We start from the raw sequence: 19,450 nt of genomic DNA on the forward strand, positions 1-19,450 counted from the left end.
TTAGTCATCATCTTTTGATGTCTTCGGCTCAACAACCTGCTCGTCCTCAAAGCAGCGCCTGAAGAAGGTGAGCACCGAGTTCAACATGTAGTGTTGGCTCTTGCTGGAGGCCATATTGTGTCCTTCATCTGGGAAAATCTAGGCAGTGGGAAATAGAAAACAAAGTTTCATTTTTTAACACTATAGAACAGGTAATTACTATTGATGTCCAAATGAAGCTTCATGAAGGATTAGTTGTATTCGTTGAGTCCACTAGAGTCCACTACAATTAGTCTGCCCGGTGGTGAGAGGTCGCTGCTCGTAACACTTAATTTGGTCTATCAAAGCTAGCAAACAACACAGCGCAGTACATTAAATAAACACAGCACCTGTGCTCCTTTGCTGCATGCTCCATAACTCTCTCACTCTCTCACATTCATGTCTCTACTTCCAGTCCGTCCCCTTTATGTTCCCCTCTTAAATCCATAGACACACATGTTGGAATTTCCAACCACTGTCAGCAGAGTCACTAACATGGCGGCTTATTTACATCTAGCCCACACATGTCTCCAAAGACACAGAGATTGTAATATTTTTAACTCACTCTGTGATAGATATTAACTTAAAAGACAATTAAATAGATGGAAATATTACGGTGTATAACTTTAAGTGTTACAGTTAGGGCTGAAAATCCACATGTTGTTTACCTGGAAGTGCTTGTTGTTGTTAAGCAACATCACACTGATTCTGTCTACAGTCGGAACATCCCCCTGGGTGCTCTTGGTTTCATCCTTAACATCTTTCCCAATTAATTCGCTATGGCGCAGCTCGATGACATCACACATTTGAGTTTTATCACTCTAGTTTTGGGATTTGAAAAAGAGTTTTGCATATTTACTCATATGTTTTGACTGTCTTGGACCATAGGAATAGCATGAATAATTTTTGAAAAATGGGCATGGTTCCCCTTTAAGAGCTTGATCTTTAAATTAGTCTAAAATTTCCAAAACCTGAATTAAATCAGAAACTGTCTTGTGAAATAATGAGATCACAAATCAGACCAGATATTCTCCTTACTTTTTTCATATGCATACATTTCAGATAGAATAGGAGTAAATGAAATGAACTCAGAGAAGAAAAGGCAGCAGTCACCTGGAGAGTGTAGTTAACATTTGAGGCAGACAGCAGTTTGACCAACTCAGCAGAATGCTGGAAATGAACAGTTGCTGAAAAAGAACAGATAATAAATGAAAATGCATCTCTGCCTAACACAACAGCTACTCCGTCCATTACACTTCCACAGTTGGGAGTATAATGGAAGCTAATTGTCATGCCAAACATGTGCCCAGAACATTATATTTTGCAGCAGGTCACTTCATCACATGTAATGTTACATTTTGTATAGAGCAGGGGTGTAGTCAAACCACACAGAGAGACCAGGTATTGTCCAGAACAAGTTAAAAATAAGATTGTCACATTCAACCAACCAATGCACAGAAAGACTATTACTGCAAGTTTCTGCATGTAAAATCCCTTACTACACATTCTGAGGAGTGAAACAAATGGCAAAAAGCAAGTGGAGCAACTGGAGATCAAAATTAGAGAACAAATTATTAATACTTGATTTATTCTGAAATATTGTTATTTTTTTATTTGTTCAGAATTTGATAGAATATCCACTGTGGCTTTACCACTGCTGTACCAAAATGTTATTTAAAATAACCATGGCACTTAAACAAAAACCTTTATTTTGTGAAAAAAAACAGTGATCAGAATTAGAGAACAGTAACCATTGGGTCAGAAAAGAAGATTACAACAATGTTTTCTTCTCTAGGATTAAAAAATGAACAGGAAGTGTAGAGGCCACAGCTTTGAATGACTTCTGCACATCCGCGCCCACAGGACATCACTAGTTTCTCACACTGCTCTGGTTTGATCTTGGTCCATTCTGACTCAGTCTCTTCCACAGTTCACTAACTGTAGTGGGTTTCTGAGACTTTACTTTGTCACAAAGGATTTTCCAGAGATTCTCTATGGGGTTTAGATCTGGACTCTGGGCTGGCCATTTCATTGTTTCAATATTTGTAGCTTCAAGGAACGGTTTTACCTGTTTTACAGTGAGACAGGGGGCATTGTCTTGTATGAAAATTGCAGCTGATTGGGAGACAGTTGCAGTGAAAGTATTGCATGTTGCTGAAGGAGGTTCACATGTAGCTGTACAAGAGGCCCAACTCCTGCTGCAGAAAACATCCCCAAACCATGACACTTCCTCCTCCAAATGGAACTGACTTCTTTACACACTTTGGGTTCAGTCTTTCCCCAGTCCTACGCCCAACATAATGTTTCCCCATCCGACCCAAATAAACTGAACGTCCTCTCATCACTGAAGTCACTCTGGACTAGTTCTCCTCTGTCCACACAACATGCACCTCAGCAAAGACAAGTCTAGCCTTTTCATTCTTTCTGCTGATGAGAGGTTTGGTCACTGCAGAGTGTCCAAAAAGTCATAAATGACGAGACACTGTGTGCAGAGAGAGATCCTTTCCCTGTTCAGCACTGAACTGGAGACCAACTCCAGCTGCAGTGTTGAACTGATTTCCCATTGAGAGTCTTCTCATAATCCTGTCCTCTCGTGCACTTGTTTTACGTGGACAACCGGCCTTTTTGAGGAACCTAAATTAATCTGTGTTAGATAAATAGGGTGTGTCCAGAAATTAAGTAAAATGTCACCAGGTGCCAGATTAACATCAAAAACTGGGAGGGATCTGAAAGTGTTCTCTTATTTTGGTCACTGCTTTTTTCAAAAGTGCTTTGGTTATTTAAAAAAAAACATGCTGGTACATCAAATTCTGAACAATAAAAAAAGAATAAATATAAAATAAATCAAGTATTCATAGCTTGTTCTCTAATTTTGATCTCCAGTGTGTTTTAATAGTTAGACTGCCAATAAACGTTATTATACATCCACACATCTGCTTTACGTCTGTATGTATACCTACCATCTGCTGTGCCGTGTATAATAAGAAAGGTCAGAGGACCTGGTGCTGTGATGTTACTGAGCAGACTGGAAATCTGTTGGAGACAGCGGACAGTAAAATGAGCCTCCACAAACAGAAACAACAACAGTTGTAACATAAAGAACTTCTTTTTTACAGCTAATTAACAATATGTAATGTAAACTATAGAATATGTGCCTCCTAAAGAAACAAACAAAGAATATCAGGTTAGAAAAAAGCAAATCCCATATTTGAACAGGATCAGTTCCCACGGGTGAAAGTAATGTTTTTATAAGACCGTTGTGGCTGCTAGTTGCCCAAAGTATTTTTTGATTGGTTTAATTTTTGTGCAGGATGAATCATCAAATGGTTTTAAGGAAAGAGATGAGATATCATACAACTGTTAGACACTATGTGTGACCTTTATTATATATTCAGATCACTGTGTAGCATAATAAACCCAGCGATACTAGCAGAATGACATAATTAGACTTTCCATCATGCCACAAAATCAACTCATCTGTTTTTAGCTGCTACGTGTGGTGCGGTTTGTTCAAATCGTGCCACTCTGCACAGTCCAGACAATAATAACCTGTTATTGTCTCATCTCTATTTCAGGCTTTTTTTGACATGATTGTAACAGCTGTTTTAAGGTATGAGACAAGAAATATGACTTGCTGAGGATAATGATCACCATTATTTAATTGTGATTTTGATAAATAGGGCTCCTGTATCTTATTTTCATGTTGATTGCCATAATAAATGGTTTTACACAAGTCTTGTTTGCAGGAGCATTCACTCAGTGAGTTCTGAACACTTTGAATTCAAACAGAGAGCAGAATGCGCATGTATTCTAGCTAATTAATGCTGCTGTGACAATAAATAATAGCATGTTCATACTTGGAAGTTGTGATCCTCTTTTGCTGGGGTGCCAAAGTATTTCTCAGTGTAGGCCGACCCTTTCATAAAAATGAAACAGAGATACTGTGAGTATGGACAGTTTTAATATTCATTTATGATAACACTTCCAATGCCTTTCAGTATTACTTCTTCACTTAACATTGGACACATGACAAATGGAATGTCACTGATGATTAATGTTGCTCCACACTTTATTATGCCTCTTTGGATTTGTTTGAAAGTCTGAATCAGTTGTTTAGTGTTGTTTTGTGAATCATATTCCATCACCATGGCTATTCCCACACGTATAGCTTAAATCAGATAATGAATACATGTCAGCATTGATGACCAAATAGGGAATAATTGGGTTAACTGGTTGTTTGAATGTCCTTGTCATGTAATGAATGGAATAAGTCACAACTTCAGATCATTGTTATATTGTAACTATGTATGATACCATATTATCCTGAATATAAGACAATGTTTTTTTTCCTGGAGCTCCGCCTGAAAAAGGGGGGTCATCATATTTTTGGGGGTCAAGTAAGGGCTTCTATAGGGCTGGTAAGTCCCTTCCCTGTAATGACGGGACCATGGGACCTCAGCTCCAAAAGATTTACATTGCGGTCTATTGCAATGGAACACTTATTTTCTGGTCCGAGTCATTATCTGTCCTGGATTACACATACTGTATGTAAAAAGATGATTTTTCATGTTAAGAGTTTGACGGTCTATTGTAAGATTGTTCAATGAAAGGCTCTGGATAAAGCGTAATGAGAATGACTACATTTCATGTCTCCTTTGTTACGTCACGTCATCACGCTTTCACCTTTCTTGAGTGCTGCTGCTGCTGCTTCTGCCAACATTGAGGTCAAGATGCCAACGTGTTTTGTGCCAGAATATCCACATTCCAGCAACAACGGATGTTCTTTCTTTCGATTCCTGTCTGTCCGTAATTGGAAGCAGCACTCAGAGTTAAGAAGTGAAGGGGGAAAGGGAAAGCATGATGACGTGATGTCACATCGGCGACATGAAATGTAGTCAGTCATTCTCATTACGCTTTTTCCAAAGCCTTCCACTGAACAATTTTACTATAATAGACTAGAATAGACTGTCAAACTCTTAACGTGAAAAATTATAATTTCTTTCCGCTAACATCATATGTGTAATCCAGGACAGATAATGACTAAGACCAGAAAATAAGTGTTCCATTTTAATGGACACCAATGTACATTTTTTGGAGCTGAGGACCCATGGGGACTTACCAGTAGTGACGTCCAAATGAAGCTTCATGAACCATTTTCATTATTTTCTGAGTCCAGTAGATGGAGGTACTTACCAGTGCTATGGAGACACAGTGTGAGTGTTAAATGTCAATATACAGTCACAACAACAGATGGCGCCAAAAACTCACAGATCATTTTGTTTGTTCAATGGGTTTCTTTGGGGTGTACTGTGAACCTTGATTAGTGGGTTAGCGAGGTATGTTGCGATCAAAGCCTGGGTTAGCTGTGACTTGAAAGTCGCTCTCTGTTAGAGTCGCTGTATCACCATGGTAACTTTTGCTCCCAACCGAACCTGGTCAGGAGGAGGTTATCAGCTCAGACTTAGAGCTAAGACCTAGACTTCCATGGCACCATTTAACTCTAATTGCAAGTTTCGAATTTTTGATCCAGTTTATCCAAAGAAACCCTGGGTATGTTCAACGCACTTTGTAGTATACCCCACTGAAGAGGACTATTTCTGGTTTGATGAGAAGGACTAACTTTGTTTTGGTAATTGGAATGTTGGGTTTGAAATTGGACATAAAGTATTTTTCCGAAAATGGTTCTTAAAAAAGAATGGTCATCTTATAATCATGGACGTCTTATATTCGGGACAATACGGTATTTCATCACTGTATGATACCATAGAGTCTCCAGTTTGTTATTGGAGCGACAGCGATGCCACACTGGAACATCGAGCTGTGGGAGAGGAGCAGCAGAGAGGCAAGAAATCCTCCATAGGCCTGGAACAAACAGGACATGGCTTCTTTATAAGAAACTTGGGTAAGAAACAATACGCATTTTATGTGGTTATTTATTAGATACAAGGGTTGTGTTACCTTTCCATAAACTCCAACTCTGTTGCCATCGATATAGGGTAGTCTCACCAGATTCCTGAAAGTTTAGAGTGGGTAGCAAAAAGAGTTAAAGAGCACCCTTGGCCTTACAAATTCAGCTAAATCTTAGCTCATTTAGCTTTAGCAGTCTGAGTTCAAAAGCATAAACATTTTTTTGAAAATACACTATCAACACATAAAGAGGACTATCAGTGCCTTCAATAGGAAAATATAAGCATTGATGTCCGCATAATTTGGAGAACCTCATGCTATACTTTGTACAGTTCTTTAATCCCGTTGGGTATAATCATTTGGATAATTTTCCAAACTAAAACCTACTCCAGAGCTGTGACCTGGTCCTGAACATCAACAGTTCCCAGTCTCTGGTGAACCTCGTGCAGGATCCTCTGACCCTGGAAGCCGCTGCCCCGGCCGTCCAGACGAGCCACGATGACGCTGTCTGAGCTGACCAACACAGAGTCCCAGCTGAGAGAGAAGCTGTCGCTCACAGCCTGACCACCAGGGGCACTGTCACTGTGAAAGGACAGTGTGACTTTAGTGCATAAAGAAGCCCAAGGACCCTTGAAAGTTCTTCATCACAAGATTAAATTAACACAGAGTAATTATACATGGTGGTTCATGTGAAAACACAACTTATGGCAGTGGTTCCCAACCTTGGCTCGTCGTTGGTTGCATGTATCTACCAAAGATTGTATGAATGTTTTAATCAGTTATTTGTTGCTATAAAAACAGGGTAAAACATCATGACTGACAGCTAACATTGACTTTCTATTGGACAGGTGTATGGGTGGAATGTCAGTACTGCCTGATCACTACTGCACATACTCTGGTTGCAAACTTACAAGATGGTGTCACCCTTATCTGGACATTTTGGCTTCACTGTTATACAGTGCCTGGAAATGGAGATGCATCATCCAACTTTATATACAATCTGTGGAATCTATTCAACAATTGATTGTTTTCCTTGTGTGAGTTTTGTATACTTTTTAGCAGTGATGTCCAAAAGAAGCTTCATGAAGCATTTCATGAGTCCACTAGATGGAGCTCTCTGTTCAACAAAGGGTTGAAAACATACCGAATCACCATTCATTGAGCCCTTTTCTTTAAAGAGCTCCATCTAGTGGACTCAACAAATGCAACTAATGCTTCATGAAGCTTCACATGGACATCTTAAGACGTAGAAAAGAGGAAAGATTAGAGATTTGACTAAAAAAAATATGATGTGTATCATCATCACGCAACCATAATTTATCTTTAAGGGGTCTCGACCATCATGTTGGGAACCTCTGATTTCAGGAACAAATTTGCATAACAATGCCCAAGCATTTGTTTCTTAGCATCTTCCTTTAATACAACATTGAATTAAGTTATTTTGAATAGTTTAACAATGAATTCATATTAAAATGACGTACAGAATCAGTAAAACTGGGTGCTCCTTTGTTTCATCCAAAGCTATTGGGACAATTAACTCCAGACGAAGTGCTGCAAAACAGAATTTCAATTATTTAATATTATGTCATTTGTACTCACATATATAATGCATTTCCAGCTACACATGTTCCTAACTCGCAGCTCAACATTCAGTCCAGGGTGTGTTTTGATGGTGAAGAAGAATCACAATGGGAATTTTATCATGCACTGCATGTTCATGTATCCTTTTGACAACATCAAAGGTGAACACACTACATGGTCAGGTCATCGGCAAAGAAGCTTCATCAGTCATGAACCAAGCCTGTAAGGTTTAACATTGTCTTTAATTATATGTGTATCATGGTAGAAAGTCAAACTCAACAATGTCTTCAGGCGTTGAAACTGCATGCTTTGGTTAACCGATGACGCCATCGTAAAAAATAGCTTTATTATCAGATGTTTTTTTATGATTCTTGTAGTGGTTTCTTACTCCTTTTTGTTGTATAATTGTGTGGTTTCTGTTCAGTTGATTGTGTTCTCAACCCTCTCTTGAAAAAGACATGTTAATCTCAATAAGACTGCCTTATTAAATAAGGATAAAATAAATTACCAAAATAAGGACGAGAGTAAATGAAAAATCCACTTATTTACTGCATACTAATCAGGACCATGTGCGCATGTGCATGGAAACCTTATGTCATTATGTGAAAGTTTGCACTACTGTATTTTACCCCAGGTTGGTTCTTTGACTTCCTGATTATTACTCTGTAACTAAGCAAAGAGAGAATGGATGGTAGTTGGTTGTGAAGATAAAAAAAAAGTAATTGGTCGTAAACATGTCACAGTAAAAAATGATTACAATGTCGTACCAAAGTTGTTGAGCTGTACAGTTCTTCTTTCCCACTTGGGTATTGTCCTGTTCATCAGTGCATGTCTTAATACTGTGTTCATTTCCACAGTCTTGTGCTCTGTTAGATGACAAGTCAAGAAGAAGAATAACAAAATCCTGAATTACACATTTATTTAATGTTTTGCTTGGCTATAAACTGTTGTCAAATGATCAAAACTTTGTTCATGTACATTATCATACACATGGCAAGCCGAATGGTAACTAAAAATGTGACAGGATAAGAGATGAATAATCAACATCCCTCAGTCTGCGTGCCTGTAGGAGTGGAGGAAGATTATTGTGTATCTACTGCAGAGTCCCCAGACGCTGCTGAGTGCCTCTGATGTACACTCAACGCCTCAAGCACTTAACGCCTTAACAATAATTGCATCCTCATATCCCATTTTTTTATAATCAAAAGTAAACCTCTGCTGTTGACTTTTGGCTTAATGAGTCCTGATTCTCGTGACTTTATCTTCAAAAATGAGTTGATTGATTAATATGCTTATCAGGCCCACTCAGGAAATCTGCATCTTCCTAAACATAACGAATAAATATATCTGATGCAAGTTAGTGTAAGAGTTGATATAGTTATGTGGTTTAGTTTGTCAGTGCCAGGGTACTCACTGTTCATATCACTTAGTCTGTGTAGAGTAGTTTGGGGTATTCCAGGACCTGGGGAGGGGTTTGGTCAGGAAATGCTGATTTACATATTGTCAGGTTTTTTTATATTAACAAATTAAACCTTAACAGACTAAAACGCAAAACAAAAACAAAAACAAAGTGAACATCAGATGATAAAGCAATGGTTATCATGTAATGCTTGAGTTCTGTATGTCATACGAGCTCTTTGTACATACAGAAAAAGTACACACACACAAACACACACGCGCATGCACACACACACACACACACACGCACACGCACACACGCACACAGTTAAAATAGCTATGGGTTTTAATGTTTCAGCTAGTATTAATAAATACATGTGGTACACTGATTTAGCTTAGCACACATGGAAGACTAAGAGGGATGGCTCTCTAACTGAACATAATGAACATAGAAAGTCTATTTAATAATGAAATTACCTTTCTGACACCATTTTAAAGGCACATGAACGTGTAAACAGTCAGTGAACCGAGTGCTAAACAGTTGTGTGTTTTGGTCATAATGAGGTGTTACCTCTGCAGTTGAGGAGCACGTGTTGATAGTTTGGGCTGAGGATGGCGTCATAGTAGGTGCACTCTGATTTGAAGAGAGAGCAGGTGAGGCATGCTTTATGAAAGGGATCCACAGTGGAGACTCTGTTTGAAGTAATGGTATAAGAGGACAAAAGAAGACAATTTGAGAAGAAGAGAAAATCAAGAACAAAATGTGCCAAAATAAAATTAAGTAAGTAATATGTTTACTGTAGTTTAATGCTTAGAAAACTTCGTGGAAAGGCGAGAAACTCAAATAAGAATAGAGACTTAAAAGTTGGTGTTTTGAAAAAACAACATGCCTTTGTAGCCTACAGTTATATGCTACATAACCGCAACGTCCCCCCATTTGATTCCAGCATGGGACCTTTCTTGCATATCAAAACTAGTGATGTCCAAATGAGCTTCATGAAGCATTTTCATTATTTTCTGAGTCCACTAGATTTAGCTCTCTGTTAAGTAAAGGGTTGAAAACACTGAATCAACATTCATTGAGCCCTTTTCTTTAAACCAAGAGTTCCATCTAGTGGACTCAACAAATACAACTAATGCTTCATGAAGCTTCATTTGGACATCACTAGTCAAAACCAGCCCCCACCACAGCGACTTCCTGTTTGATCCGATAAGGAAGTGCCAAAAACTGCAGTTCTCCGAGTGTCCAGTAGGAGTAGTTTACACAACAGAGCAGTTTCTCATTGACCCCCATATTAAACCGGCCAATGTTCACAGCATAATTAAACCTATTTAGGGCCTGGTACAAAAAAACATTCTAGTCTGTATGTTTAGGTCATATCTCCATGACAACACTGAGGAGGGTGATTTTTTTTTTTACCAGGCTAGTTTTTATTTCATTGGAGATTAAAGTTTATGAATAGAGGCGTGGCCTCTTGAGTGACAGTTAGCCTCTGGCCCTCACTTCTCCTCTGAGGCTAGTTGTCAGGATTAGCATGCTAACTGTCATCTCGACCTGGACTGTGGTCATTCGTGTGGTGTACAAACAGATGGTTTAGAAACACACCGTGTTAACGTTAGCTTTGTTATGCTAGTTAAATAGCTGCACTTGTACCATGACTTGCAGTACAGCCTGCTGTCTATGACACATACACTAGATGCTTATTTGAAGCAGTGGGAGGATTCGGGCCGAGAGGGTCAGTGTTTTACAGTCTGTTAGCATGGTACTGTGTTGAATATCAGTTTAAATTATGGATCGTAAATGCTGCCTGCACTTCACTCCCCGAGCTTGTGTAATCTCCACTAGAGACATGAAGTGCTGTGTCAGTCTCTACCCTCTAAAAAATCCTGGTCCCATTAAAAAATAAGAAAAATGACTCCTGTTCCCTCTCGGCTCTCTCATCTCCCTCCCCCCAACATCACATACATGCCTTTTTTTGGTAAGAGGAAATGAGGAGTAGTCAAAGTCTGACAAGATGGCGATTCCCAGAGGTGAGCACGATTGGATCATGTTGAGAGAACAGGCCTTGACAGAGATGCTACATCCATTTTTCATACAGTCTATGGTCATAACCCTATCTCCTCCATTTTTTGCCTGTCATCATCTGTCCAAAAAAGGCAAAAATGCCAAAAACATTCTTTAATAAAAAAAACATTTGACTTAAACGTCCAAAGAAGCTGCCGCTCAACATGACAAATGTTTGTAAATTAAGGCATCAGATGTGTGTGGAGTGGTGGGGAGACTTTAACATTGCTCAAATGAATACATGTAACAAATGGAAATGCCATACATCCATCACATTTTCTACACAGTTTCCTGTTTCCTGAATGTGCTCTTCTTCTGCAGGTGCATTGGCAGAATTGGTAAAACCAGCTGTTTATCTCAATGAACCAACTTTTAATATTCACTTAACAGTAGTAGATAGAAATATATTTTAATTATTAATTAGCATTTTCTTGTGTGCTAGTATTGCATGGCCAATAAATGTTACATATTATATAAAGCATTCGGTCGGTTTCCTACGGCGGCGTATAAAGTATAAAAAAAAAAGAGGAGGTTGGTAATATTTTGAGAAAAATGACGCAGAATTATGAGATTAAAGTGGCAAATCTACGAGAAAATAAAGTCGCAGATTTACAAGTTAAGAAACCAGCAAATCTATGAAAAAAAACTTGCAAATTTATTAAATTCAAAGTAAGAAAAATAGCGTTTTATTTTTCTCCTCCAGTGTTTTGTTTCACGGTCCGTGTTTTATGATCACAAAATATATTCTCTGACCGAAGTTTCCATTTTCACAGTAAGAGCAGCTGTGAGGACGGTGCTGTGTCAGAGAGGGATTTCTGCTTCTTCTTTGATATTTGAACTTGTGACAACACATGGTTAAGGTGGGGTTTGACTGTTGGGAGTTGTGATTGGTTTTGTTTAAAAGTACTGAATTCTATATTTATGGCTTATTGTTGTTGAAATGCTGGCATGTTGTTGTTGCCATAGCTACAGTCAACATTCAGGTAACGTCAGTGACAGAGTACCATTATTATTATTATTATTATTTTTATTATATGAATAAGATACAGAAGAACATGTCGTGATTGGATCAGGACAGCCTTCCACTCCTTTTTAGTCGTTGTTTTTGTCTCCCTCTGTCTGTGTTTTTCCTGTATGTGCTCCCCTTTTCTGCTCCCTGGCTTGTCCTCGTTTTCCTGGCAGGTGTGTCTCATTGGCATTGATCACCTGCCACGCTGTATATTAAGCTGGTCCTAAGCCTCATTCGGTGCCGGATCATACCTCTTATTAACAGCCATCAGACTTTGACAAAATAACTTATCACAACACATCGGTTACAGTTCTTCTAACAGGCCTGACTTTTGTTATTTGTAATAGGTTTTGTTCAGAAATGCCAGATTTCATGGCTTATTGTTGTTTGGAAGATTATAGCTAAGCTAATATAAGCTATGGCAATGATACAGCTTATGTGGCCTTATACCTAACGTTAATTAAAGCTCTTAGTATATCAATAAAGTTTTATGGGTTGTCGTTCTGTATTTTATTCTTATAATAATAATATTAATAATAATACTACGACTAATAATATTAATAATAATAATATTAATAATAATAATAATAATAATAATAATAATAATAACGGTACTCTGTCACTGACGTTACCTGAATGTTTAACGTAGCTATGGCAACAACTGCTTTACTGTGGAAATGGACACTTCAGGTCGAAGAATATGAAGAAAGTATTTTATTTATTTTAGTGAATTTAATTTTTGTGATCATAATACACAGATCCAAAAGCTACACGGGCCATAAAACAAAACACTAGAGGAGAAAAATAAAACACTATTTTTCTGACTTTAAATATAATAAATTTTCAACTTTTTCTAGTAGATTTGCTAGCTTTTAAACTCGCAAATTGGTGAGTTTTTTCTCGTAGATTTGCAACTCTGATCTCTTTATTTTTTCATACTTAATACGCCGCCGTAGGGAACAGAATATTTGATGTAATATGTAACATTTATTGGCCATGCAATACTAGCACACAAGAAAATGCTAATTAATAATTAAAATATATTTCTATCTACTACTACTGTTGAAACCTATTTGTTTTAGAAGAATATCTATGGCACTCTTACATCTATACACTAACAGAGTCCTGCAGGAAGATTCCTAAAACCCAGAAAGGAGTCAGCATTTTTTGCGCTATTGGTTCCCTCATTTTTTGTCAGTAGGTTTTTTGAAAGGGTTTTTAGTTAAGTTAAGGTCTGTGGTCAACAAAGGCCTAAGATATTTGAGTTTTAATCCACGACATCAGTAAATACTCTGAATTATCTTGCTGAAAAAAACCTGTAAGTATAATAAACTTTTGTTTCGAGGGAACTAGGTTGATGCTAACTTCAGGGCTGACTGGGTCATAGCTGCAGCACTCTACTGTATATTAAGCTACAGGCAGTAGCCCTTCAGCTCATATATCATATGTTTAATTACATGCAAGTCATGGCTGTATATGGGAATTAGGTGCCTTACTTTCTTGACCAGCCGCAGTGGCTTCTTTGACATTTTCTAGATATTAAACAAACAAGATAACACCTGTCAGACAGAGCTAGACTAGCTGTTTTCAGTGTTTATACAGCGCTAAGCTAACCATCTCATCACTCTCACTCATACTTACCATACACACACAAGTGGGGAGTCAATCTAACTCAAATAAGTGTATTCCCCAAACTGTCAAACTATTCTGTAATGAATGGTGGTGATTTCTTTCCTTCTATATTGTACTCAAATCAATATGGTACCTGTACAACTGCCGCTGTGTTGAGCCTTCCTCTGTACTCAGGAAAAAACTGAAAAACATATATAATGAAGCTGTTATTCCGGTGTTCATATTGTATCATATATCACATTGTATAGTGTTAATATTGTATGGTGTCAATAACACATGCTTACACTGAATTTGTGCTCTCATCATAGGCCAGAATTTGAGAGACTTCCCAGCTTCCTGAGGTCAGGTGGCGAGGGTTAACTTCTGGACCCTCGGACTGAGAAGCACGAGAACGAAACAACACAAAAGAGCAGACAAAACTTGTTAACATGACCTCGCATGCCCTATATGGTCTTACAGGGACGCAGTAGTGTTGAGGTTGTTTTTTTTTTTTTTACCTAGCCCTGACTTCTAATCTAAAACTTTTGTTTTACTTATTATCCCTCCAGAAACTGAAACAACTCAGTGCCTCTTTACAAGACTGCTTAATTTATGCGACTGAATGTATTCTTAAGTCTCTGGTGTTTGGGGAAATGAGGTAAGAATATGATTTAATATGATGAAACTTCAAAATGAAACCACATGAGCAGTATGAATAATTGGAAGGCACTTTGGACAGATAGGAGGACTAAAAGAAGAAATGTACACACGCTAGAAGTTTCATTTAAACAGTGAAAGCACCTAACTAACTTCATTCTATTAAAAGTTTGATATAGTTTTACTTGGTTAGAGATCATGGTGATATGGCTGAATGTCCCGCGACCACCGTGTTTTAAGGGCATAGTGATGAAAAGTGCTGTGAAATCCTTGGAAAATAATGGCTCCTCATTCTGGGAAAACAGCAAACAGACATTTGCATTAACAGTTGTTGCCATGTAGAACACCATGTGCATTAACTTTATTAGTAGGTTAAATAACACAGTCAAAGTTTTTCTCAAAATACCTTTATTTGAAAGAGGCCTACTGAATATTTGATAAGCCTTATTTATCCCGGTTTACAAGTAAAATACATCATATTTCAACAAGAAGCCCTCCCTGTGTTATGATCTGGTTCATGTTTTAAATTGCTGTTGATGTTGTTTATCGTCGCAGCGTCCATCCAGAGTTCATCCATGTTTACTTATTTTTGGTCTTTTTTTGCCAGCATCAAAACAACACCTGTTACCACTCGACTGTCTAAAGTTTTTATTCAGTAACTAGAGAGCACTTTGCATTGGGATCACACCAGCTGCGTTACCCTACTTCAGAGGTGCCCAATCCTGCTCCTGGAGAGCTACTACCCCTGCATGTTTTAGGTTTCTCTGTGCTCCAACACACCTGAGTCTAATGATGTGCTTTTTATCAAGTAGCTGAAGCTTGTTTGATAATCATTATAGTCAGGTGTGTTGGAGCAGGGAGAAACCTAAAGCATGAAGGGCAGTAGCTCTCCAGGAGCAGATTTGGGCACCCCTGCCCTACTTCCTACTAGAGTTTAGATTCTCTGCCCGAGCCCAACCCTGGCCTATATTTCCCACCACTATCCTCGAGCCAGGTCGGGCCGGACTTTTTGTTTGAGCGCTTATTGGCCTAATCTAAGGAGAAAGCTAAAGTGCAACATGGAGCTTGGATATGTAAAAGATCAAATAACAACAAGAGAATTAACTTTTATTGAGTCTGGAGGAAAGTCTGAGGTATGGAAGCATTTCAAACATGTTGTGTTCAGTAACCACATATGATTCATTTAGATCCTTTTGTGATCAGTTCCATTCTGAATAATTCAATTCTGTAGTTCAAGCAACTCCCAGTTTCATTTGAGAATGTCAGATAGAACAGCCCATTTATTTAAAAAAATGTCGGGCCCGGGCTCATAATTACTGTTAATGTGTCGGGCCGGGCTGGGCTTGGGCCGAACATACAAGGGCTCGGGTAGGGTCCTTTCTGGGCCCGATCTTCCCCCCTCAGTCTTCATTTTGATCTCAACTACACATCTGTAAGGTTTCATGACTGTATCATGCACGGTTAGACACTATCATGGTGACAATCAGATTCATATAGGATATACACACACACACACACACACACACACACACACACACACACACACACACACACACACACAGAAAGGGTGAAAAAGAGCATCACACCTGGTAATTATTTCCTATCACTTTTACTCTGCCATGTGCTTTTTTCGCTGTCAAGTTGGAATTTGAATCTAAATATTTGCATGAAATGTTGTTTCAATGACAGTAGGAAAAAATGAACATTTTAGCAATCTTATCTTAACTGTCTCTTACTGTTTTCGTACGGTGGGTCCGTATATTCAGCAAACGCTCCAAACTACAAATAACTGTATAAATGACGCATACATGATGAAAGCCGCCTGTGTGTAAATAAGCGTGTTAATGAGAATTGTAAATCTGCATGAATAACTAATTTATAACCATATCAGCCTGTGTGTCTTGCCTCATAAGTTCTATTCAAGCACTGCTTTTGGAGATCAATAAAGGAAATTGGATCATTTTTAACATCGTCAGCAGTGGAGTTAAAGGACCTGCCAAAGCTGAGGGAAAAGTAATGCTGTGTCACCTTTGGTTCATACTGTCACTGAAGCACTGAAGTGGTTTGATATAAAAAATGGCTTTAAAAACAAACAAAATGAACAAAAAAACGTCACAGCACAGTGATGGATGACTGTAACAGTAGGGGTTAAATATTTTATGCTGTTTGAGATGAAAATGTAGTGTTTTACAAATGTAAATTTAGAATTATATTATAATTAAAATGGAGTCAAACAGTGTGTCAACATAATGCGATGTTTAATTTATGAAAGATTTTCAAACTTAAAATGTCTCTGATTCGTCACGTCTTGCCTATTAGTTGACTGATCGTCAAATTATAGACTATAAACGTCAATAATGAAAAACAACAAATGGGCACATATTCAAATTAGATTTAAAGCCCATCCAAGATGGTGCACTCACACTGGTCAAAACGCACTAGGCTTTAGCCGAAAAAACGGTTTTGGCTCGGTGCGGAAGGACAGTGTGAGTGCGCCCTTATATTTATACCCAAATAGGATATTTATCACCTATATGTAAAATCAGACATTCAGCACCCCCAGAGTCAGAATGGAAAATTCAATTGTTTCATAACCTCATTTTGTGAAGATTCGAATATGAGATTGGCAGCCAAATCGGTCGACTATTCGGGGTCACCCCTACGTCAAAGTAATGAAATATACAATCTATGAAAAACTGAGGTTTGGATGACAGCAGAGTAAATGCACCTGACGACATGTCGGGGGCTACTTGTAAATTCATACCTAAGACAAAATTCAAAGCACGAAAATAGTCCTTTATCACTCGTACGATTCACAGAACAAATCTGTCTCGATGGGTTCTTGCATGGGGCCCAATGAAGCCGCTCTTGACTGACATACTCACCTGACGATCAAGCCACTTCTCTGATGTCATCAGATGTTTCTGAGGCAGAGAGATCCAGTCAGCACACAACACTTCAATAAACTCATTGGAGAAAGAATCCTCAACAATAACTTCCTCACCTTGGTGCAGTCACCTGTTGTGACATCACACAGTGAAAGTATTGACATGTTTTGAGCTCGATTCACCCAACGCACGCTCAGCCTGTCCTGTGCCGCCCATTTCACCATGGTGATGTAGTACTCTCTGGGGAAAACAAATAGTACGGAAATAATTATATAATAATGATTATGATTTATAATGTGTTTTAATAATACCTCTTTTCAAAACTGTCAGGAGGCCTCAGTTCAGTTGTTAGGGAGCTGCCATCTAGAGTGACAACATAGAGTCTGACGGTGGGATTGATTTGTCCCATCTGCAGGAAAAACAGCACGAGTGTTACATTAACATGCCTATTAAAACTGAATGTAATATCCACTGCATGCGCTGTAGCGACTAAATAAACACTGAGCAACACGTTTCACTTGTTTTCTATTTTTATATGCTGCCATACTGACCCGTGCTCTGTTAGTTTAACAGAGAATATAATGAGTAGAGAACAAACTGTTTGGCTGTATACTGTGCAGGCCCTGGGGCAAGTCAGTCGTTTTCCTTCGCTAAAACCTCCCTTAGAAAAAGAGCTCATTAGTTTACATGTCATGAGAAATCTCAAAAATACAGCATAACTGATCACAAGGATGACAGTATCTGTTCCCATATCTTTATAAGATAGTATTCCTATCCTCTCCAATCCTTCACTTTCTGCTCTTCTTGGAATAGTTATATTCTGTTCTACTGGTGCCATTTACCACATATGATATAAAAAGTGCAACACATCTGAAACCTTCTAACACTAATGCTAAATAAGGAAAAGTCAATAATTATCCTTCTTCTGCTCTCTAGTACATTACCACTACTGTTAACAGACAGTACATGTAACCATTGGTAGTCATGTTATAGTAGATGCCATATATACATGTTCAACAACGAGGAATTAATCATTTGGATTTTTTGATTGATTGATTTTTTTCCTAATTAATTATAAAAGGCACTGCACCAGACAACATCCAAAACATAACCTCTCATCAGCCACAACACAAGGATGAAAAAAATTATCCTTATAAATTCAAGATTTTATCGAATTATGTCCAGTGTTTTGACTTAGATCTGTACCAGGTTTCACGGGTTAATCTGATTATAAATAATAATTTTATACGTGTTGCTGCTGCATAATATGTGATACAGACAAATCAGAATGCCTTTGGTAGACAATTAGGAATGAGTATTCCAAGGAGTCATATTATAAGCAGTACAGTGTATGTATAGTGTGATTTATGTGGATATCAGACGATGCTGACATACGTGTTAGCAGATATGTCAAAAGAAATTGTGGTGCAATAAATGTTATTTTTTTGATTGTCAGATTTTGGTATTTTCTATTTTAAAAGTTCATATTTATAATTAATTTTACTATTTGAATGTTGTTGGTATATTTATAGTAACTACACTGTTACCTTCCATATGATTTAAAAGTGAAATAATGAATATAAATAAACTCAGAATTATTTTTGCATGCACTCACACAGCCTAAAGGGACTTCCCCTAAGAAATGCTTGCTTAATTTATGTTTTATTATAGAAGCCCTGAAAGGAAAGGTGACATTTTTATTTTTTTCAAGCATTGTTGGCCAAAACCTTAGCTTAGTGTTCCAAATGGCTACTTAATATTCATAATCACATCCGATGGTGACCGTGATCATGGCGTCTGCAAAGATGGTGAACATGGTAAACAGGACTTTTTAACCATGTTAAGAATGTTAGCATTGTCATTGTGAACACAGTACCATGTTGGCGTTAGCTTTTAGCGATAGTAAATCTAAGTAAAACCTCACAAAACTGCTAACATGACTGTATACTGTAATCTTGATGTTTTCAAATATCTCTATTGGCCTCAAATATCCAGTGTGGGTTAGGTTGTAATATGACCCAGTTTGTCAATCTGGAAACTGTTGTGATTCTTACAATTGTGAAGTATTTCTGTAAGTTTACAGATGATACCCATGAAGAATCCTCCCTGGGGTATTACTTTTATTGTATATTGACTCAGTGAAACCCACACGAATGTATCTCCCAGCGACTGAAGCAGAAGTATGACTTAGTGTTTTCATAGACAAAAGGAAGGATAAGGCAATTAAATCTCTTCTTCATTTAGTCCCACAGTATTATAATGCTAACCCCACTCAAACAACAGAATAAGTTTGTGTATGTATGCAATTTTAATACA

At 38.0% G+C, this 19,450-nt stretch overlaps 1 protein-coding gene across 1 annotated transcript in view; it reads right to left on the minus strand.

Annotated features, from left to right (window-relative positions):
* The window catches only part of LOC310953262 (inactive dipeptidyl peptidase 10-like), a gene marked incomplete at both ends in the record, with an annotated part of 178,181 nt that continues 158,731 nt past the window's right edge, over window positions 1-19,450 (minus strand). The window contains 17 exons of the mRNA XM_083922227.1: window positions 1-138; window positions 1,132-1,205; window positions 2,979-3,051; window positions 3,876-3,934; window positions 5,781-5,880; window positions 5,977-6,031; window positions 6,313-6,507; window positions 7,407-7,476; window positions 8,274-8,372; window positions 8,921-8,968; window positions 9,476-9,597; window positions 13,744-13,791; window positions 13,895-13,986; window positions 14,432-14,539; window positions 17,132-17,170; window positions 17,251-17,374; window positions 17,446-17,543. Of these exons, the coding sequence (XP_083778353.1) occupies window positions 1-138; window positions 1,132-1,205; window positions 2,979-3,051; window positions 3,876-3,934; window positions 5,781-5,880; window positions 5,977-6,031; window positions 6,313-6,507; window positions 7,407-7,476; window positions 8,274-8,372; window positions 8,921-8,968; window positions 9,476-9,597; window positions 13,744-13,791; window positions 13,895-13,986; window positions 14,432-14,539; window positions 17,132-17,170; window positions 17,251-17,374; window positions 17,446-17,543 (1,542 nt within the window). The remainder of the gene's footprint in view (window positions 139-1,131; window positions 1,206-2,978; window positions 3,052-3,875; window positions 3,935-5,780; window positions 5,881-5,976; window positions 6,032-6,312; window positions 6,508-7,406; window positions 7,477-8,273; window positions 8,373-8,920; window positions 8,969-9,475; window positions 9,598-13,743; window positions 13,792-13,894; window positions 13,987-14,431; window positions 14,540-17,131; window positions 17,171-17,250; window positions 17,375-17,445; window positions 17,544-19,450) is intronic.

Source organism: Echiichthys vipera (assembly GCF_963691815.1).
Source record: "Echiichthys vipera genome assembly, chromosome: 10".
In the NCBI taxonomy this organism is placed as follows: domain Eukaryota; kingdom Metazoa; phylum Chordata; class Actinopteri; order Perciformes; family Trachinidae; genus Echiichthys; species Echiichthys vipera.